This window comes from Lethenteron reissneri, chromosome 1, assembly GCF_015708825.2.
Source record: "Lethenteron reissneri isolate LAM-NWPU_2019-01 chromosome 1, ASM1570882v1, whole genome shotgun sequence".
NCBI lineage: Eukaryota > Metazoa > Chordata > Hyperoartia > Petromyzontiformes > Petromyzontidae > Lethenteron > Lethenteron reissneri.
The window spans coordinates 1,540,547-1,563,968 of NC_083779.1; the positions used below are offsets into that span (position 1 = coordinate 1,540,547).

Here is a 23,422-nt window from a genome sequence, read left to right on the forward strand (position 1 = left end):
ACACACCGGCTGTGTGTTGGAGAGTTAAACTCCAACTACAACGTTTACATCTTCTTAGTTCTTTCGGTAAAGTCACGTAGAAGGGAAATAAAAAAATAATAAAAATAAAACAAAATAAAATAATTCTCACGACGTTTCGGCCACAACGCAAGCAGCCGTCCTCAGGTGAAGACCAGGTCTGTCGGGGAGACAGCGTCTGAATGACGGCTGCTTGCGTTGTGGCCGAAACGTCGTGATAATTATTTTATTATGTTTTATTTTTATTATTTTATTATTTTCCTTCTACGTGACTTTACCGAAAGAACTAAGAAGATGAATCCCTGCAGTCACGAAAGCTTTAATCGAAATACAACGTTTACAATTCGAGTGCCGTGGCGTTTCGCCGGTAATTACGACAGCAGCAGCAGCCAGCATCATCAGGCGACAGCCAGAGAGTTGTGGAGAAACCCTCCCTCCTGCTTCGGTCTTAAATAGACGGAGGGGGGTAGATGCGACGTCGTCACTTGTGAGAAAATCTGGTGCGAGGACCAGGGTTTGAATCGTCGTCGTCATCATCAGCAGCAGCAGCATCGACACCTTTGCAATCATCATCACTTCCATCGATTTAAAGCTTTCGTGACTGCAGGGATTCATATTCTTGGTTCTTTCGGTAAAGTCACGTAGAAGGGAAATAATAAAAGAATAAAAATAGAACATCATATGCTTTATTGCTATTATTTTATTATGTTTTTTTATTATTTCCCTTCTACGTGACTTTACCGAAAGAACCAAGAATATCACTTCCATCGTCACCATCAGCCAAATAATAATAATCAGCATCATCACTTTCATCATCAGCCGAATAATAACCATTTCTCTATCACCATCATCAGCATCATCATCATTGTCGTCGTCATCACTATCACCAGCTGTCGAGGCTATGCCATTCGGTCGCTTTGTAAATTATTGCCATAGGAAGGTGGAATTTCCACCTACGGGCTCAGCACCTGCAGCAAAACCGAGCATGAGTCGCCCCGAGGGAGTTCCCTCGGGTTTCTAACATCTCAACACAATCTTGATTTGAAGCTTTCGTGACTGCAGGAGGTAGAAATGAAATAAAATAACGTCGTGATTTGGCTTTAATTTTATTTCTAACTACGTGATTTTACCGATAGAACCAAAGAGTATAACTTCGTATGAAACTGGAAAAAACTGCGGAAGCCGGAGTAACGCGAGGACACTTTCCCCTGGCAGCAGAGGCATGTGCACTCTACCGCAGATTTCTAATTTTTCTCCAAAGCAATTTTTAAACAGAAGAAATCTGCGGAAACCCGAGTGGCACGGGGACACTCGCCCGTGGCAAGTGGAGCCAGGCGCGAGTGCGCTCCCAGGGACGTTTACCGCAGATTTCTGAACGTAATACGCCACATCCTCGTGTAACATCCCGTGTGGCTCTTGTTGGATGATCCTATTATGCAGCTATTAGGGTTACAGTGGTTGGTAGCCCTTGGAATTACGCCTTAACGTGTACCAATCAACGGTGTGTGTTCAACAATGGGCGAATCGCACCTCAACGCACCTGATCCCATCAGATGTCTCTCCAGAGCTAAGCAGGGATTTGAGCCTGGCCAGAGGGCAGCTTTGATAGGAGAACATCGAAGTGTATGTCGACGCGTGTTGTGGCTGCTGCAGGAGCTGCGTTGTCAGTGGATGTCAATTACAATTGTGCAGGGACTCCTCCACTTACGAACATTCGACTTACGAACTTTCGGAGATAAGAACAAACCCTGTGCGTATGTCTAGTTGCCTGTTCGGACCGACAGTCGTAAGTTCAACTGGCACGCAACACATGGCGGTGGTGGCATCGACATCTACAGAACGTGAAGGACCAGTGGCATCTACATCTGCAGAACGTGAAGAACCAGTGGCATCTACATCTGCAGAACGTGAAGGACCAGTGGCATCTACATCTGCAGAACGTGAAGAACCAGTGGCGTTACATCTGCAGGAGATTATACAACTTCTAAAGCCATTCCCCGTGTTTAGTGAACACGCCGTACAACACGTATGGAATCGACAGGAGTAAATTTGGACTTACCAACAAATCGACTTACGAACAGTACCTCTGAAACCTAACTCGTTTATAAGTAGAGGAGGTCCTGTATATTCTTGTACTGTACTACGCTGCCAAAAGTCTGCATGCTACTCGCCGTCACTACAACCACAGAGACCAGCGTGGCGAAGTATGGCCAGTTAAGCCTCAGAATTGGAGGGCTTCATCCAGCAGTGGATTGGCCAGAGGGTGTATTCGTACTTTTGTAATGTGATGTGTGTGTGCGCGTGGAGGGTTGGGGCACGCTGCGCAACGAATCCGGCGACCCGGGTTCGATTCCCCACTCGCGAACAATTACAGCGAATATCTGAACCGGTCCCGGGCCTCCTCTGGGTCGACTCAGCCTTAAATGAGTACCTGCTGCGGTAGGTGTGAAACAATCAGCAACCGGGGGGAGACAAAGGCGGCCGTGCGTGGTGTTGTCCACCCACCCCCCTTCCTTTCGCGTGTGCCGTGCCAGACCTGCGGAGGTGCTCGCTAACAGAACAAGCACTTGCCCCGGGAGTGTGTTAAAGGCTATACGGGGGAGAGGGGATCTTTGTCTTTGTATGACGCATATATATAAACACGTGGCTCTGTGTAACTTGCATGGCCCTGCCTTGTTGTTGGCGGTGTCCACGCGCTCGCATGTAGTACGCACTGCGAACCCAGACCGATGTGCTCACGTCCCAACTATGCAGCCGGATTTCGTTTTTTTCTCCGATGATTTTGTTTATTGTGAAAACCGTGGTTTCGGGAGGCAAGGACTTTTTCGTTGCTGGGAAAGAAAAGTATATAAATAAATATATAACGATCATAATTTTGCACGAAGCTATTTGTTTAACCCGTCAATAAAGGCGCGGCCCCTGCAATTGCCTGCCCACGCCGCTGCCTGCGGAAGGGGTCTCCACTTAGGGGAGGCAGCTCTGCTGTGGCGCCACTCGAGACGATGACTTTGGCCTACTCTTCCATGCGGTGGTCGTCTCGCGGAAACAACCGGCCCCTTCCATGGGAACGTGGAATTTCCGCCGCACAACATTTCCACACGATGAGCCACTTTCGTTGAGCTTATCCATGCGATGGGCAGGACGCTGCTTCTGAAGATGAGCTCAATTGCAGCTCAGTGGGCCTTACCTGGTGAAATAAATACAGGGTGCTTCAAAAAAGTGTTAACACTTCTGAGAATTTGCAACAACACCGCGAGAAATGTGGCTCCTCCGAGCTCTGGAGACCACGTGGAGAAGACTTCAGGCCACGCGTTGACAACGATGGCGATCACGTGGGGAGACCCTTGGACTTTTTGAAGCTGTTAACATCACATTTGTTATCACGTTTGATTTAAAGCTTTCGTGAGTGCAGGGATTCATATTCTTGGTTCTTTCGGTAAAGTCACGAAGAGGGGAAATAATAAAATTACAAAAATATAAAACAATAAAAATTCTCACGACGTTTCGGCCACAACGCAAGCAGCCGTCCTCAGGTGAAGAACAGGAAAGACAGCGTCTGAGTGACTTTACCGAAAGAACCAAGAAGATGAATCCCTGCAGTCACGAAAGCTTTAAATCGAAATTTGTTATCATGTTACATTGTAGCATTATCCGTCACTTTTACCATTAAAAACGATAGTCCCATAATGAGTGTTAACATGTTTTTGAAGCACTGTATATTTAAAACAAATTCAAAACACGTTGATGCTCGGGACGAGGAGCTGGACTTCACTCCGACTCCCTCCATGTGTCCCCACATCCCCCCTTCTCTGTGTCTCTCCGCTCGCCGTGAGAGTTGCAGAAGAACGGCACGGCCCCGCTCTGCTCCGGGGTGTCCCCTCCCGGGGCGTGTGATGATTGCCCTGCAGCCGAGGCTCCTCCAAGTCGTTCTTTGATAATTCCTCCCGCCGGGGCCGAAACGTCGGACGGCCGCAACCTCCGGGGGGTGAGCCCCCGGCTTAGCGAGGTGTCGGGCTACGTACGGTGCGAAAGAAGTTCCACGCACGTCCACGTACCTGCATCGCCGCCCCCACACGGCACGGTGCCAAGGCATCGTTGGAGATAAGATTTTGGGCTCACAACAATTAGAAGGGGGGGGGGGGAAATCCAGCTGGGAAACGTTATAATTACTGTGTACATTTCGATGTAAAGCTTTCGTGACTGCAGGGATTCATCGTCTTGGTTTTTTCGGTAAAGTCACGTAGAAGGGAAATAATAAAATAATGAAAATAAACATAAAATAATTCTCACGACGTTTCGGCCACAACGCAAGCAGCCGTCCTCAGGTGAAGAACAGGTCTGTCGGAAAGACAGCGTCTGAATTCTATCTGTATTCAGACGCTGTCTTTCCGACAGACCTGTTCTTCACCTGAGGACGGCTGCTTGCGTTGTGGCCGAAACGTCGTGAGAATTATTTTATTATGTTTTATTTTTATTATTTTACTGTATACATGTCTATCTGTATTCAGTTTCATTTATTGGGTATAGCCCTGTGAGCCATTCGGCTCTTGAATCGGGTGCAACCGCAACAACAACATGAACAAGAAAACATCTTAAAGTGACTGCGCGCAATACAGAAAAATCCAGGAAGAACACAGCAAAGTCGTATAAAACATTTGTATACGTCGGAGGAAAGCGCTCGTGGGACTTGCGTGCGCTTACGAGAGAGGAGGGACAAGCTGGAGCTTTGTGTCTCGTCTCGAGAAAAAAAAAATCTAAATTCGACAAACTGGGATCGCATGCTGCCCGCAGGCTGGCACTCTTAATCGTAGGGCCATGTGTTACCCACGTGGGATCTCTCTCTCTCGGCTTCTCTCCCTCCACTCTCTGCCTCTCCTCCACTCTCACCCCATCCCCCCAAATGGGGCCCCAAGTTTGTCGGAAGAAAAAAAACTCCCTTAAAAGGGGCCATACGGCTCAGGGAGAGAGAGAGATGAGAGAGAAAGAAAGTAGAGAGAGGGGGGGTAGAGAGAGACATGGAAGGGGTAAGAAGGAGGAGAGTAGAGCGTGAAATCTTTCGTGAAATCTTTCATTTAAATAAAGGGGGGGGGGGCACATAAAGCAAAGCATTAAAAAAAGGAACTGATGGACGAAGCAAAACGCCGACTACACCGAGCATCTTCCTGTTTCCTCTGTTCGTAAACAAAGAGAGAGAAGGGAGAGAGAGAAGGGGGAGAGAGAGAGTATGGCGGTTCAACTTGGCAGCGTTTGAAGAACGCTGCCGCGGTCCGCGCTATTGGCAAGCCAGCCGACTCGCAATCGGTCGTTCTGTTTGCGCGCCGTGGTGGAAAGAACATCGCCACGAGGGAGACAAAGGCGGCCGGGCGCGGTGCTGGCCACCCCCCCCCCCCCTCCCACGTGTACCGAGCCGGCTTTCACAGGGCACTCGCTGACAGCGCTTGGTGGCCCCCCACCAGCCTGTCGACGGCTACACGAGGGGGGGGGTTTGTCTTTTTGGGGAGGAGGTTGTGATGATGGGTGGGACATGTGGTGTGGAGGGTGGAGGAGGAGGTTGTGATGATGGGTGGGACATGTGGTGTGGAGGGTGGAGGAGGAGGTTGTGATGATGGGTGGGACATGTGGTGTGGAGGGTGGAGGAGGAGGTTGTGATGATGGGTGGGACACGTGGTGTGCAGGGTGGAGGAGGAGGTTGTGGTGATGGGTGGGTCACGTGGTGTGCAGGGTGGAGGAGGAGGTTGTGATGATGGGTGAGACACGTGGTGTGCAGGGTGGAGGAGGAGGTTGTGATGATGGGTGGGACACGTGGTGTGCAGGGTGGAGGAGGAGGTGGGTGTGATGATGGGTGGGACACGTGGTGTGCAGTGTGGAGGAGGAGGTTGTGATGATGGGTGGGACACGTGGTGTGCAGGGTGGAGGAGGAGGAGGTTGTGATGATGGGTGGGACACGTGGTGTGGAGGATGATGTTGTGATGATGGGTGGGACACGTGGTGTGCAGTGTGGAGGAGGAGGTTGTGATGATGGGTGGGACACGTGGTGTGCAGGGTGGAGGAGGAGGTTGTGATGATGGGTGGGACACGTGGTGTGGAGGATGATGTTGTGATGATGGGTGGGACACGTGGTGTGGAGGAGGAGGAGGAGGCCAGGTCACCGAGACGGGCATTGCAGTGGCACCCAGAGGTTGGAGACCAAGGGGGACAGGATAACCCCAACCATGATGGTGGTGTTGTGGGGTGGTTGGTGGTTGTGTGGTTAGTGGTTGTGTGGGTGTGGTGGTGCTGTTGTGGTGGTGGTGTGGTGGTGGTGGTGAGACGAAGAGTGGACGTCGGAGGATGGACGTCGACTTGACAACAACTGGCCGAATTGGCAGCAGAAGGAACGAAGCGACATCGAAGTGTCGGGCGGCAGGTGACAGGCCACGCGATTGGGCGAGATGTCATCTCCCTCGCCTGGTATGCAGGAGGTCGTGGGTTCGATTCCGACCCTGAGGATGTCTGCGTATTTGGAGTTTGCGTGTCTCTCTCTCCCCGTAGTCGCGTGGTTTTTTCACCAGGTCCTTAGGCGATTTCCCTCGACATTTAGAATCAACATCGCGCGTTTCGAGTGTTTCTTTTTTATAATTATTTCTGCGCGACCACTTGTGACCAAGTCGCTTCTGAAATAGAGCCGTAAAGCTCAGTGGGCTTGACTTGGTAAATTATAAAGTGAAGAAATTAGTTTGGCGCGTGAGTTGGATTCGAAGCACGTTTTAGCAGGGTCGGCTCTCCCTGCTGCGGTCACCACGGACCAGAGGTCGCAAACGGGTTTTGATTCCTTACCCGTACCCGTACCCGGCCGCACCAGGGTCACAAATGGGTACCCGTTCCCTACCCGTACCCTACCCGAAATGAGTGACAAACGGTTACTCACCAGTGACTCACGGCCTACCCGTACCCGGCCGCACCAGGGTCGCAAACGGCTACCAGTACCCGGCCGGGTACAGGTAGCCGGGTATCGGGTAGGGTACGGGTATCGGGTACCCGGTTGGGACCTTTGCCACGGATTGAACAATGGACTCGGTTTGGTGGTGGCGGTGCTGGTGTTGCCGCTTCTACTGCTGCAGCACAGACAGCCACAAACCCATCACGGTCAGCAGTAACAACTGACGGTGCGTGCGTGGCCTCGAAGGAAACATGATAGGCGACGTTTCGGGCAATGCCCCTACTTCATAGCACTTACATTAAAAAATGAATTATTACGTGCAGTAACACAGACTGTAATATTTAAGTGCTCTGTAGAAGGTCATTGGCCGGAACTTTGACGATCATTTTTTTTTTATCTTAAGGCTACAGAGTCTAATTTACGAATGTGTTACAGGCATATAAGTGTTTCTTTCATTCGGCTTGCCGATGAGAAATGTGATGCGTGCTTATGTAAGCAGAACTCACTTTTCACCAAAACGGGTCATGGTTAAAGCTTGGGCATAATTGCACACACACGTGCTTACACTAACATGTACTGTACTCGTAAAGACAAAGATCTCCCGTATAGCCTTTAGCAGGCTTTTGGGGCAAGTGCTGTTAGCGAGCACCTATGAAGGCCGGCACGGCACACGAGGGGGTGGGTGGCCAGCACCACACCCGGCCGCCTTTATCTTCCTCGTGGCGATGCTTACACACCGCACCAGGTACTTATTTGAGGCCGAGTCGATCTAAGGGAGGGGGGCTGCCCAGGACCGGTTCAGATAAACGTCACCGGTTTTGGCCGGGAGCTGAAATTGAAATCGGGTCGCCAGGTACGTCGCGCAGCGTAGCGCTAACCGCTACACTACCGCTCCCCATACAAAGACAAAGATCCCCCGTATAGCCTTAACAGACTGTAGGGGCAAGTGCTGTTAGCGAGCTCCCCATACACACACGGACACACACACACACACTGACACACTGACACACAGACCCACGCTTCCACAAAGGCAAGGTCAGAACAATTGCAACGTCGTTCTGCAGGAAGGAAGGGCGAGGCAGATTGGACGTTTTGGGGGGGGGGGGGGGGTGGACTTCAAGGTCACTTTCGGGATGTGACCGGACACGCAAAGTTTCCCCAAATAGCGCCACAGCGACACGATAGGGGCAGGGGCAAGTGCTGTTAGCGAGCCCAGTGGCGGCTCCTGCAAAATCTCTCAGGGGGAGGGGGGGGCAAATGTCTGGATGATTGATAAGGATAAGGTCCACCCATGCAATGGATAAATTAACAGCTTAAGCATGTAAAGGCAACTTCACTTCTTTAATATTAATGCTAAATAAAGTGACTCTTACAATACATCTTGCTTGTTTCTATACTCACTATTAATACAATCCACTCAAGTTTCTTTTATTAAAGATTCCACTAGGTGGCGACAAATTATATTGTTGGATGAAACGTGCTTACGTATGATGACGTAAGCACGTTAGTGCAAGCCCTCCCGGAAGCCGTAGAGAATGCATTGCAGCGCCCCCCGGTCGAAAAAAAACATCTTTGAATGTAAGTCTATGGGGCCACTCGGGGCGATTCTCAGCCGGAGTGAAATCGCCCAAAAAGAGGTGGTACTCCACAGAACGTGACATGACGCTGATTGGACTATATCCAGAGGCACAGTGACGGCTAGCGTGACTCTGTGGTTGAATGACATTGGTGGTGCGTCGCCCAATCGCCCTAATGAAGAAACCGCCCCTGAGCGAGCACCTATTAAGGTGCGCACGGTGGCTGATACCACCACCACCATGGCCCCGTCGCCTTTGTACCCCCATTGATGATGTTCACACAATGCGCCGGGTGCTGAGCGCAGGCACTCAAAGCGCCAGAGGTCAGCGACAAACAGCACGGATACAATTTTGACATTTGATGAAAACAAACGTGTACCCAAGGTGGTTGTAGTAAAAGATGATGGGAGGGAAATCAGGCATTCCAACGCGGAGCAGAGCGAAGGGAGAGAGCAGAAGGAGAAATATTGTGACCTGCGGTGTGGTGAGTGGGTGGGTGGGTGAGTGCACAGGTGAGTAGGGGAGTGAGTGAAGTAATGAATGTGTGGGTGATTGGTTTGGTGAGTGGGGCGAGTGGGTGAATGAACAGGTGAGTGAGGAGGTGAGCTAATGAGTGGGTGGGGCGAGTGAGTGAATGCCCAGGTGAGTGGGTGAGTGCGTGAGTGGGTGAGTGAATGAATAGGTGAGTGGGTGAGTGAGAGTTAATGAATGGGTGGGTGAGTGGGTGGGTGAGTGGGTGAGGAAAGTGAGTGAATGAACAGGTGAGTGAGGAGGCGAGCTAATGAGTGGGTGGGGAGAGTGAGTGAATGCCCAGGCGAGTGGGTGAGTGAGTTAATGAATGAGTGAGTGAGTGGGTGAGTGGGTGAGTGGGGTGAGTGGGTGATTGAACAGGTGAGTCGGTGAGTGAGAGTTAATGAATGGTGAGTTGGTGGGTGGGTGAGTTGGTGGGTGGGTGGGTGAGTGAGTGAGTTGGTGGGTGGGTGAGTGAGTGAACAGGTGAGTGGGTGACCCAGTGACCTTGCAGTGGACTTGGAAGAAGGGTGACTTGAGAGACTGTAAAGAGGAGGGTACCGAGGGAGTTCATTTTTTTATTACTTTAGTATAAATACATGTTTATTTTGATTCATAGGTTATTTTTTCTGACTTTACGTGAACGAAGAGACACATTAAAACAGGTACATTTCTAAATATCACTGTCCTGGTCACAAAAGCAAAGTTTGCAGGAATAATAGCAATCTTCTGTACTTTTAGGCATGAACAATTAACGAAATAACACTTACTACCCATGAACAAAAATGGTTACATAATGTAATGCAGGTCCTACGCCACTGACATCCCTCCAGCAGGGAAACGTCACCACTCGCCAGCGAGACGCTCCACGCGGTCACCACCAGCACCAGCACCACCCTGCAGCCCTCTCGGCCTCCTTGTTCACGGGGAGGGCCCCCCCGGTCACGTGCTCGGGCCCATCGAGGCCCTGGGCCAACAACGCCAGCTGTCTCCCACCCCCCTCCCTCCCTCACTCCCTTACTCCCCCACAACAAAGACAAAGACACACACACCCCCACCCCCCCGTATAGCCTCGACAGACTTTTGGGGCAAGGGTTGTTAGGGAGTAGCAGCACCTGTAAAGGCTGGGACTATGGCACACAGAAGGAGTGAGCGGGTGGGTGGCCAGCACCACGCCCGGCCGCCTTTGTCTCCCCTAGCGGAATTTTTTTTTTAAATGTTGTTTTACTTTACACAGCACCCGGTATTCATTTGAGGCCAAGTTGACCTAGGGGGTGGGGTGGTTGGTGGGGGTTGTCAAGAGAATCGTCGCTGGTGTTGCTCGAGTCGACGACTCCGACTCTCGCTCCCCCCACAACATCGCGATGACGAGCCCCCCCCCCCCCCCGGTCAACGCCCAGCATCCCCGCTGGGTCTCAGCGGCTCGGCAATGCCCTCTCCTGCCACTGCACGGCAACTGCAATCCACGCGGATCGCTTCATGAACAGCGGCGCGTTGAGTTTGTTGTTGGCGTTGTTGTTGTTGCGCCTCCTTGTTGGGGGCAATTCGCTCATCACAATCGCGGTCGTTCCCGTCAACCGTGATCGTCAACCGCATTCCTGCAGTTGATCAAAGTTGAGCAGCACTTGAAAAAGCCAAACCCTGTTGTTGAGAATGATGATATTATGAATGCCACTCGTAACGCGCCAGATGTTGCAAAGTCGACAACTCATAGGCTTGGAGCAAATCTCAGGGCCGCTCGAAAGCCCCGAGCCAGACACACAGAGATAAAGAGAGAGGTCTGGAGATGGTTCTTCAAAGCCGGAGTGCATTTGACGTTGTGCATGTTTAGTGTCTCAAGGGAGGCTGAACCCACAACAATGCGTACTCCAAGCTATTTTTTACTGGTAAGAACCTCCTGGTTCCACCAGCCCACAGGGGATTATTGTGTCCGTCGTGCAAGGAGGGGCTGGGTGGGGAGGGGCTGGTCACCCCGTGGTGCCCTTATAAAACTCAACGTTTAACCTACTCACGCCGGCTTGTGCCTGCCCTCAGTCGGGCATATTTGCGGAATACACCACGCCGCCGTTGACCCTGGCCATTGACCGAGCAACCCAACGTTCCTACCAGCTCCCTCCACAGGAGGAATGTGTTTTATACCAGGTAAGGGCCACTTAGCTCTGTCGCTTTTCTTCAGAAGCGACCTTGCTATCACATCTGATAGCTCAACGGAAGGTGCCTTATCATCACGCGGAAATTTGATATCAGCCAAATACTCTAAAACGCATGTTTCTAAATATGGGAGGGAAAACCCGGAGGACCCGGGAGGAGAAAAATCCACACGACCATCGGACCATTGGAGAGGGACACGCAAACGCCAAATATACAACAGGTTCGGATCGAACTCACGATCTCCTGTGTACCAGGCGAGGTATTAAACATCGCAATCGCAGCGCTCATTCTCATTTTGTTCAACCCTGCTGGAATGACGATGGGTGAAGTTGACCCTACAACCGGCGCTGGAGAAGTTGCGACCACCTTCCAATTGACCAGCCAAGTGGGGGGAGGGGAGGGGGGAAATCGCGAATTAAAAAAGATACAAAAACAAACATCGTCTAAAGTGTTTAAGTTTATTTCTTACTCACGTTAAGCTGCGAGGCCAAATCGTCTAAATCTCCCGCAAAGTCAACATCTTTATTTTAAATGCAAAAAATAATTCACTCGTACAGATTAACATATGCAAACAGCAGTTTCGCAGACCAATATGTACAAAATTACCCATCCACTTGGTCACAAAGTATATTCTTTTCACGTTTCTTAAATATATAGCTTGCATTAAATGTTTGTAGTTCACTCAATAGTTTTTTGGACCTCAAAAATCAACTTAAAGCAATCAAAGCTACATTCCCATTCAAACCGCACCTCGAGGTGGGGTGGAGGGGGGTGGAGGGGGGTGGGGGGGGGGCTTTGGGTATCCAAAACGAACCGAAGGTCGCCCTCCCGGGGAGAACGGAGACCGTCGGTGCGAGGAGGAGGACGAGGAACAACAACAAGCAGGCGGATCTTTGACGAACGCGAGACGAGCGAAAAGTCCCGATCGCTCCCCCCTCGTTTCTTGCCCATCAGGCAACGGCGGAGCAAACGCCAAAATGTCCAAATAGTCCATATAGCTCATGGGTCCATATTAGCCCATGGGTCCAAATTATCCAAGGGTCCAAACTATCCAAGGGTCTATATTAGCCCATGGGTCAAAAAAGTCTATGGGCCCAAATTGTCCATGGGGGTTCAAGGGTCCGTGTATAGTCTGTGGGGCTCCCCCCCGCACCTGTAGAAGGCAGCAGCATCAGCAACAACTTTCAGGGTGTTGTCGTCGTCTTTTGTTTACTACTTTACAAGGCCGACTTGCGCGATAAGTGGGTATCGGCGTAACCGCCCCGTTAAAATCGGCCGTGAAGACAAATTGGCAACCCGCCGAAGTGGAACGTCTGGGGTCTGGGGGGGGGGGCTCATGGACGAGATTTGGTCACAAGGCAAAGCGGGGAGAGGGGAGGCCAGGGGCAGTAGCAGTAGCAGAGGCGGGATTTCGCGGGCACACGCTGTAGGATTGGAGAATGTTGCAGGAGCCTAATAAACAGCACTACTCGTCTCACCAAAAAAAAAGTCTGGAATCTGCAAAGCTAAACCTTGGGGAAAAACCAGCGGGGCATTGATGTACCTGGTGGGCGCAGGCTGCGTCATGGACACCGTGCAGGAGGAATTTAGAATTGTGGATGTGCGTGTCGGTGTCACGACAGCACCACGTTTGGGGGAGGGGGACGATACACACGGCGTGGAGACGCTTTACCGACTAAAAAAAAACCACGCGAATTACACAACGCGAAAAACAAATGCCTTACTAATAATGCCGCATTCACGAACTCAGGCGTGGATAGGGAGCCATCTGCATTCTGGCCTTGGTGGTTTTGATTTGGAGTCCACCGTCTAAAAGTCTGGGAACCACCTGCATTTAAAAACGAGGTTAAATTTTACCTTCATCCAAAGCATTCGTATTAAGTTACTAGGACCTATCACAGGACTTTCAGAAGCTTACACTCCGGTAATAGCGAGCAAGGCTTGTTGGGGACAGGGGGGTGGGGGTGAAACATTTACGAATGACATATCATCATCATCACATCGTCGACTGCCACAGCACCATCCTTTCCAGCTATAAAATTCCCAAAAGTGGCGGCAGCGTCCGAAAAAAAGACAAAAAAACCCATCCCATCTTCAGCGAACAAATTCAGACGCCGGTCAGTGCCGCGGCTGGGCGCGTTGTTTCTCGTCGTCACGGATGGACGGACGCGCTGGCAAAGCGAGAAGCCACGGATTTAGCATCAACGTGTCGCCCCCCCCCACGCCGTCGTGAGCGTCTCTCAGGCGCCACGACGTCGCCAGCGCGGCCCCCCCCACTGGCCGGAGCCACAGTGCCCCCCCACCCATCCCCATTCACCAAAGCGTCACGCGAGATTTTGGCATCGGTGGAATTAAAAACACAAAACCCAAAACCTAATTTTACTTACCCCCCCCCATCCTCCCTACCACCCCGCCCTTCACCCGGCACGATTCAAAGATTGTCCATAGGATTTTAAAAACAACAACATCAACATCTGGTTCAGGACTTTTGAAACTATCCAAGCAAGCAGCGCGGTGCGGGCTCCGTGAAGGACGACGACATTCTTTAGGGCACTCATCGGTGAAGCTGCTGCATATAGCGTGGGAGGAGAGGTCGCAGACTTTGGGTTCCGTGACCATGACCCCCCCCCCCCCCCACTCAGGATTGTTACACTGTGTGTATGCTCAGATTGCCTGTGCAGGATTTCGGAGTGTGCCGGTGAGCCTTAGGTTTTTTTTGTTACGATAGCTTTCATTGTTTTCATGTTTGATACAAAAAAAGGATTCCAAATGAAGAGGGCAGTAATGAGTGTGGTGTCAGCATGGAAGTTAACGGTGAGGGTGGTGGTGGAGTTTATAAAAACATGTATCGATTTCACGACCGATATTATCCACAAGGAGGATTTTGGGGTTAGATCGCGTAAATCTGAATGTGTCGTTAAACCCGACACAGCCCAATTTGTAAGCAGTCAGATAAAACAAAACGTGTCAATCCGCTACTAGTTCAGCACACCGGCGGTGTGTTGAAGAGTGAACCCACACACAGCATTGCTGTACTAGTAACGAATTTCCATGTTTTGTTTACGTGAGAAACCTTACTGAATGGCTGTCACGGCGACACTGGCACGCGTGCCGTGCCAGTGTGGGGCTGTCACGGCTACGGCTGCTGCCACCCCCCTACACGTTTGTCCCATTGCAGGTATGTTTAACTTCTTTTGCACCGTACGTAGGCCAACCGTGCTAAAAAAATATCGGAGGTGGGCGGGAAGGTCAAACGGAGCACGCAAAAATCAGCGCGAAAGAAATTAACTCTCAATGTGGTATCGTGGCGTCGTATTTCGCAGTGTAGTTTACAGTGTAGTGTATAGTAGTCGTCTGTGTGAAGAATTTATTTCGCATCACAGAGCCAACCGCGCGAAATCGGAGGTGCGGGGAGAAAGACGGAAAACTAAAACACAAAGCCGTGCTAACGTAATTGCGTTCTCAATGTTGTACAGGTGGTGCAAAGTAGTGTGTATGTAGAATTTCTTTCACACCGTACGTAGGCCAACCGGTGCTGAATCGCGAGGTGCGTGCAAGGACAAAACCAAACCCAAAAAGGAGTGCTCAAGAAGGGAGCTGCGATAACCCACGGAGCCAGAAGAGCAGCAGCAAGACGACGTCCGAATGAACCCACGGGGGAGAGGATCAGGGGGCGAACGTCGCGTGAACGTCGCGTGAACGTCGTGCCAAGACCCCCCCCCCCCCCCCCACGTAACCCGCAAAGACGGTCGCGTCGCTGGCGTGTCTCGGCTCGTGCAGTGGGAAAACAAGAAACCAGCAGCTCGGCACGGTTGTTCCAGTGGGAAAAGCAAGCGGGTATCAGAGAGCGCCTATTAAGACCAGGAAGGCCAGCACACATGCACGACCCCCCCCCCGGCCTACCTGTCGTGACCGCACACACACCATACCACAGCACCACCACCACCACTGCACCAAGGGACGACTCATTTGAAGGCAGAGTCGGCCGAGGGGAAAGGTTCAGATTCGCAAATTGAAGCGAGTCAGGATCAGGCGTCACAGCGAGGGCAGTGACTGAGCTCTTAGCGCATCATAAAGGCAGAGGTTCTCGTACAGCCTTCGTGGAGTCTTGGGGCAAGTGCCACCACACACGCGCACAAAAGACAAAGATCCCTCGTATAGCCTTAACAGAATGTTGGAGCAAGTGCTGTTAGCGAGCATCTACGAAGGCCGCTGCCACGGCCGGCCGCCTTTGTCTCCCCCCGTGACGATGTTTACTGCACACCGCACCAGGTACTCATTTGAGGCCGAGTCGACCTAGGGGAGGCCCAGGACCGGTTCAGAAAATAATCGTCACTGGTGTTGGCCGTGAGCGGGAATCGAACTCGAGTCGCCGTGGGTTTGCAGCGCGCTAACCGTTACACCACCGCTCCCCACACACACGCGCATAAACACACGGGCACACGCGCGCGTGTTTGCATTGTAGGCTAGCCCAGCTTGTGTGAATATTGACCGTAAGCTTTCATTATATGCCGTTGAGCCATCAGTAGTACATCTAAAAAAAAGAACCTTAACACAGCACCAGAACTGTGCGCGTTTAAGTGTTACATTAACGTTAAACATAAACGTGTTTATGCCTAATAAATGAAACAGAAAAACTGAAAAACATACCGCACGACAAAACACGTAAATACAGACGCGCATTATATCATCTCCGTGTGCGTGTACACATACGCGCGTGCCGGGTAAATGGGAACTGTCATAGGGATGTGGAATTTCCACCACTGGCTCTGGCAGGGCTGCCGACTGCAGAGGAGGGCACGGGGGGGGGGGGTGTCTCTTGCTTGTTTGAGCAGCGAAACTTTTGGGGGGGGGGGGGGTGAGCGTGTGTGTCTGAGTGTGTCTAAACGGTACAAACAAAACACACAGCATCTAGAATTAGGTGGAGATATTTACGCGTGCACGCCGCACTGGTGGCGGATGGAGGAGGCTCTGTTAGCGAGATAACTCAAACGCTGGCTGGACGCATTGGAAAGAGCTGGGGGTACCCACACACTTTGCGAGATGTTAACTACCTCGCCTGGTCTACAGGGGTTCGTGGGCTCGATCCCAACTCCCTGTTAGATTTGTTTGCGCGTCTCCCCGTCGGTGGCGTGGATCTTTCTCTCCGGGTCCTCCGGTCCCCCCCCCCCTCCTCATTTTAGAAACACGAGATTTGCCTGTTCGTATAAATCCCCGCGTGGACAAGCCACTTCGTCCAGCTATCATTTGTGACAGCCAGGTCGCTTCTGAAAACGAGCTACACACACCTCGGGGTGGGGCCTTAGCTGGTAAAATAAATAAAATAAAAAGTTTAGTTTAGTTTTTACCCCGCTGCGACACGCGGCCTTGCCCATCGGCTAACTGCAGCAACTTTCCATTCGCAACTACTGCTGGGTGGGCCAGAGGTGGCGGTGGCATCTACATCTGCAGAACGTGAAGAACCGGTGGCATCTACATCTGCAGAACGCAAAGAACCAGTGGCATCTACATCTGCAGAACCAGTGGCATCTATATCTGTAGAACCAGTGGCATTTACATCTACAAAACATGAAGAGCCAGTGGCCTCTACATCTGCAGAACGTGAAGAGCCAGTGGCATCTACATCTGCAGAACGTGAAGAACCAGTGGCATCTACATCTGCAGAACGTGAAGAACCAGTGGCATCTACATCTGCAGAACGTGAAGAACCAGTGGCATCTACATCTGCAGGAGGTTATACGACTGTTAAAGCCATTCCGTGTTTAGTGTGCACGCCCTACAACTTGTAGGGCGTGCACACTTGTAACCTCTGGAACCTAACGTGTTCGAAAGTAGGGGAGTCCCTGTACATGCGGTGTTGTAGGATTAACATGTTTCGTCTAAGATAAAGACACCGATCCCCCACGTGTCGCCTTGACAGACCGGGAGGCAGAAGTGCTCCTTGGGAGCACCTACGAAGGCCGGCACGGCACACGAGGGAGTGGGTGGCCAGCATCGCACCTCACTGCCTTTGTCTCCCCAGTGGCGATGTTGATACACCGCACCAGGTACTCATTTGGAGGTGGAGTCGACCTAGGGGAGGCCCAGGACCGGTTCAGATAATCGTCACTGGTGTTGGTGGCCGTGAGCCGGATTGGGAACGCGTTTCGCCGGGTTCGTAGCGCAGCGGCGCTAACGGCTGCACCACCGCAACGCTGTCACACAGTGCGTGCACGCGCACACCTACGGCATGTTGCTGAAAATCGGCTACATGTACATAATGTACACGCGCACCAGGGTATGTGTAAATATTCGTGTATGCGAAAAACACAAGCGGCGAGACGTTCGATAACACTTGCAATTAAAACGTCGGACTGTGAATGTAAAGCAACCAAGAATTTAAGTCACGTGTTGTAAAAAGGACTTTCAATTTTTTTTTTGCATTCTTTTACCCCAAGCAACAGCAGCAGCAGCAATGTTTCGTACATCTATTTACACACACACGCACCCGTTTTATATACAGACACTTAAGACTATGCTGTCCTTTGCTGGATATGTATGTATACAGTACTTTCACACGCACATTTTTTCAACAGAACTACACAGATTTACACAACGGAAGCGTAAAGCTTGTACACCGCTTGCCAGGGCAAAGTGTTGTTGTTGTTGTTTGCAAGCACCTATTAAGGCGACCCATCACAGCGCTACGCTCTGCAACCTGTCTCTCCAGTGTTGGATATTTAGTTTCACACCACGCAAAACAGGGAGGGGGGGGGGGGTCAGACACCACCGCAGTGCGCCAACCCGCTGTGCCACCGCTCCTCACACAGTGCTGATGTAACGGCACACACCATATAGGTAATATTACACGACACACTGGCTGTGTGTGTATTACAGAAGTAGTGCACACACACACGCACGTACTTAATGCATAGTGTAGATGGGCAGACACACACATATAGGTACATTCACAACATGTAGCATACAGAAAACACTATACAGTATAAATACACACCATTTCAGCAACATTATAGGCACATGTATTTAAAATAGATGCACTTTATATCTGCACGTGAACATGATGTTACACGTATACAAAACATATACAAGACCAAATATATACAAATAGAGACAAAGATCTCCTCCCCGTATAGCCTTCAACTGACTATTCGGGCAAGTGCTGTTAGCGAGTAGCAGCACCTGTGAAGGCGGCCGGCACGGCACACGAGGGGGTGGGTGGCCAGCACCACGCCGGCCGCCTTTGTCTCCTCGGCGGTGATGTTTACACACCGCTCCGGGTACTCATTTGAGGCCGAGTCGACATAGGGGAGACCCAAGAACGGTTCAGATCATCCATCACCTGGTGTTGGCCGCGATCGGGACTCGAACCTTTGGTCACCGGGTTCGTAGCGGCGCTTACCGCTGCACTACCGCTCCCGACACACACAGTGCACACTGGCACACGCGCGCACACACACACAGTGCACATTGGCACACACCACTCTACAGGTTCGAAACAGCAGAGTCAAAATAAAGACATGTGCATATACCATCCCATCATACACCGTAGAGTAGACTTACAGCGTGTCGATGCGCGCACGCAGCGACGCCGGCGTATACGCACACGATAAACCTCAACATCCACAGGTGCAGCACGCTGGAGGCTAACCAATAGCCGGTGATAATTAGCTAAACAGTGTTAACAATTACGAACATAGCCACTTGCAAACCCGGTGTTTAAGAGGTTTCCAGCAAACCACGTGCGGACGGTCCAAAAAAAAAAATTTCTTGGCTCCCGTGAAAATATTTGCCAGCGGCAAACAACGAAGGTGTAGTGTGGTGTCGACGGACCTTGGAGATGGGCCACACGTACCCACCACAAAAAAAAACCATTAAACAAAAAACATTTTACAAATATTGGGGAGCTCAACTATTAAGTTCGCACAAAAAAATGGGCCACAAAAATAACAAAACATTTTGATGCTGCCAAAACTTACACAAAAAAACCACGTGAAAGAATTAACGACGAACAAAAACTTAAAGATAGCTGCAGAAACACAAAGACCGGAATTGTCTTAAGGACAAACGAGGAATTTGCACTCCGAGCACAGCTGCATCATGAAGACGAAAACAACCGGGAAGGAAGAAAAATAATAATGCAACGTGCACAGCTGCGCAACCCTCGCACGCGCGCGCCATCTCGTGTCGTGCCGCTCGCGTGACGAAACGACGTCATTTAGAGACATCGTCCTGAACGGCACGCGGCAGAGGACGCAAAAAAAATGCACGGGGGAGAGAGAGAGAGAGAGAACGCGTGACTGGAACAAGACGGAAGCTACCAACGACAAAAACAAAACGGTCGCACGGCGGCGCTTCGTCCCAACGACTAAACGAAACGGGCTGCACGCAAACACCCAATTCTGACGAGCAACAACCACAACAAAATGACGAGTTAAAAAAATGAATCTCCGCCTAAAAACGAAAAACTGCAAACGCGGAATCAAAAACGTGCACACGCAACGGAAATCTAAATTTGGTGAGGTCACAAACAAATCCCTAGACGACACAATAAACCTCAAACAAAGACAAACAACCACCCCCCAACAAGACAAAGCACACTAAAACACACACACACACACAAACAGCTGCACCGCAACAACGGCCAACTCAAATCTGCCCACGAGATTTATAAAACGGCGCTAGAGATGGATTTTACGCACGGCCAATAAACAACGGCCGCCATCTTCCACGGCTCCCCGTCAGGTCGGGTTGCCACCTCGGGGTGGGGCGTGGGTGGGACAGGTGTGGGGTGGGTAGATAAATAGCCTCGCAACAATACCGCAAGTGGGAGGGGTGGGGGGGGGGAAAGAGATAAAACGTGAACGCATCGAGCGGCGGGATCGCGTGGTCATTCTCACGGCCGACAAACATCGCGACGCGAGATGTTTCGCGTCCTCGGGCATTTATCAGCATCAGCAGCATCAGCAGCGAAACAACGACTCAAGCGGAGACGGGGGAACGTCTCCAGGAGCGAGATCGGCCACAGTCACAACGACAGAGACGCACACGGAGAGGGCGACCCCGGGAACAGTAACCAGGACGAAAGGCGATGGCGGCGGCGGCGTCGTCAGCCCTGGATGAAGGCCCGCGTCTCGCTGTGCAGCTCTGCGTCGCTGTCCTCGTCCATGAAGCCCTCGTCGGGCGCCTTGGCGCTCAGCTCCTCGTACGACACGGCCATTCCCCCTCCTCCTCCGCTCTCGCCGACGTCCCCGCAGCAGCAGGAGCCGCCGCCGCCGCCGCCTCCACCGCCACCTCCGGCCGAGGTGAACCACACGGTCCTCAGGGCGCGGGCACCGGCACCGCACTCGCCGGAGCGCAGCTGCAGGACGGCAAAGAGGACGGCGAAGAGGGCGACGGCGGCGACGCAGGCGACCGCGGCGGCGCGCCGCAAGTCCACCAGCGGCGGCGTCGTCGCCTCGGGGGACGCGCCGCCGTCGCCGTCGCCGGACGACGAGAGGGAGAGCGGAGGGGACGCACGGCCGACCTGCGGCTGCGGGACGCAGCGCGACGCAACGAGGCGCGAGTGGGGAGCGCACGAGAGGCACGCGGCCGGGCCGGGCCCCCAGCACGACACGCACGATGCGTCGCACTCCTCGCACAGCGACGGCGACGAAGACGACGACGACGCTCCAGCTGCTGCTAACCGCGGTGGTGGAGGTGACGACGACGACGACGACGGTCCACCGCGGCTGGGTGGAAAATGCTGCTGCCAGTCGTCTCGCTTCCACTGTTGTTCCGTCACCCGATGCTCCTCCGAATCCTCCGAATCCTCCGGCCTCCACTGCCGCTCCCGCAGCCACCGCCTCCTCCTCGCCCCCCCGGGCTGCTGCTCCGGCTCCCTGGCGAAGGTGCCGTTGGGACAGCGCTGCACGCAGGCGTGGCCCAACAGCAGGAAGGGCGGCCTACACTCTGCCAGACAACAGCGGCGGCGCGGCGCACGACAGCAGCAGAAAGGCGCGCGCCACCACCACCGCCACCAACACTGTCAGCCGACGTGCGTCAGCACCGCTCCAGCAACTTTCCCCGGCGTTTTCCCTACGGGAGGTCGGCGCCAGCTCAAATTGGGCACAGGCGTCTTCTGGGAGGATTGGCGGGGTGGGCGGGCCCCCGCAAGTGGGATGCGGAGGGGATGAGTTGGTGAGCGAGTGGATGGGGGTGGCGATGATGCGGACGCGATCGAGTGGACGGGTGGATGGTAATGAGGAGTAGGTGAGTGGATGGGCGAGTGGTAATGAGGAGTTGGTGAGTGGATGGGTGGGTAAGCAGGCGAGTGGGTCAGTGAGCGGGTACGGATGAGCGTGTGCGGTGCAGACGAGAGGGCGAGTGGATGGGCGAGCGAGCGGGTGGGGGGGACAGTGGGTGGTTGACCAGCAGGCTAGCGGTTGGCACAGCCAAGCGTGTGGTAGGCGAGTGGGGGGGGTAAACACTCGGGGAGCTGCAGCTGCCACGCGATGGTCGGGTCACAGCGGCAGCCAAACGACCCCGTGGTGCTCGGGAGATGTGATTGGGGGAAAAAACCGATCATTAAAAAAAGCAACCGCAGGCTGCGAGCTCCGACACAGAAGAGTGCTCCCCCGCAGGTAAGGTTCAGAGACACCGGGAGAAGCCAGGACGTGGTCGCAAACCTCGCGGAGACACGGTTTACTGGTGAGAGTGCTTCGGAAGGGGTGGTGAGAAGGGCCGAACCACGCACACACAAACCACAGCTCCCTGCGAAGTTTTGCCGACTTTGGGCAGTTGGCAGCAGGGTGATGATTTATTTTAATACTAACTTAACGTGATAATAGTCTATGGTTCTACAGGTAAAGTCACGTAGATAGAAAAAATAATAACAATAAAATAAAAATAAGTTGTTGCCCTGCCCATCTCGAAACCCTTATAAAACAGCCTGCGCCAGCAGATTTCCCCCTTTTTTCCTCCTTATGACGATTGCTTGTGTTGCAATTGAAACGTCGTGATTTTTATTTCACTTTATTTTTATTATTATTTTATTGTTATTCTTTTTTCTATGTGACTTTACCGAAGGAACCACAGAATATGAATTCCTGCAGTCACGAAAGTTAAGTCAAAATTTAACACGATCATTATTTATCCGGGAAAGGCACACACAGTCGTCCGACTAGGATGCTCGACAACGGTCCAGAGTTCTTGCTCGCTTGACAAGGCACTCCGGGATAGTATTTGGCCTGACAATCCAATAGGAGGCCGATGGGGGTACATCAGATTCCGTTTTATTTACATAGCGTGGAGACGCTGAACGCAGCACTGCTTGTACATTTCATTTTTCAGGAGAAGCGTGGCCTGCGTGCTCTCGGCACACAACGTGAACACAGTGCAACAACAAAGTCCACCCCATCACTCCCGCCCACCCAACACGGAGGAGAAGAGAAAAGGTCACCCCCTTGCCCAAAGCTGGGTCCCACATCGGAGCAGGCCGAGTTGCGCAACTCAGTGGGGCAGCATGCAACCGAAATGGCTTACGCAGACGTCCCTACCGACCGGTTGCAAGGGGAGCAGTTGCGCCAAACTGATTGTGAAAGCAAAACAATTTAGACTTTCGAGCGACCGATCGGTTCGGCGACATGGCAAGGGACGAGTTTCGTCACCACATGTTGGTTTTGGGGGGGGGGGGGCTATCCAGGAAGAAGGTGGGGGCTCTGCTGTAAAGGGGCATGGCGAGAAACCTTTGCCGTGCCTCCCCCCTTTCTCGTTGCGCAACCACCTCACCTCAGACATGGCAGCGGGGGGGGGGGGGTGACGATTGAGGTGCACGACGGTTTCTGAAGCGGTGCGCCGGGTTTTAAATCGCGCGACTGGGACCCACAGTGCAAAAACAGAAGCGCCAAGCAGCGAGAGGATGAGACACCACGCGTGTGCCCCCCCTTACCCATCCCCACTCATCCCAATCTCCGCTTGGCTTAACAAATTAATGGGGGGGGGGGGGGGGGGGGGGTCGGCATTTTGCGAAGACACCCGTGGTTGAAAGTTGAAACTTGGATTGGTCGACATTATGGGGACCGATTTAGTCAAGTTTAGGAAAAAAAAAATTCCTTTCTTCTTAGCCGAGGAAAGTTTTCTGGGAAGAAATTCAATGTCCGTCACCAACACCGCGTGCTCGGGGAAACCACGACGAACACCCGTCGTCAACAACCCGGATACGTAACAATCAACGCCCCCCTGGCCTGGTCTGGCTCGAGGCTGCTCTGCG

General features: G+C 52.3%; 1 protein-coding gene across 4 annotated transcripts in view; it reads right to left on the reverse strand.

Moving 5' to 3' along the window:
- Window positions 1–11,619: 11,619 nt before the first annotated feature.
- Window positions 11,620–23,422, reverse strand: part of LOC133344925 (furin-like) — a 38,493-nt gene continuing 26,690 nt past the window's right edge. For 2 of the 4 annotated variants that reach the window (XM_061555291.1, XM_061555362.1), the window contains one exon: window positions 11,620–21,123. In XM_061555291.1, coding sequence (XP_061411275.1) covers window positions 20,282–21,123 — 842 coding nt within the window. In that variant the 3' untranslated portion in view covers window positions 11,620–20,281. The remainder of the gene's footprint in view (window positions 21,124–23,422) is intronic. The other 2 variants (XR_009755405.1, XR_009755404.1) reach the window with 2 other exon arrangements.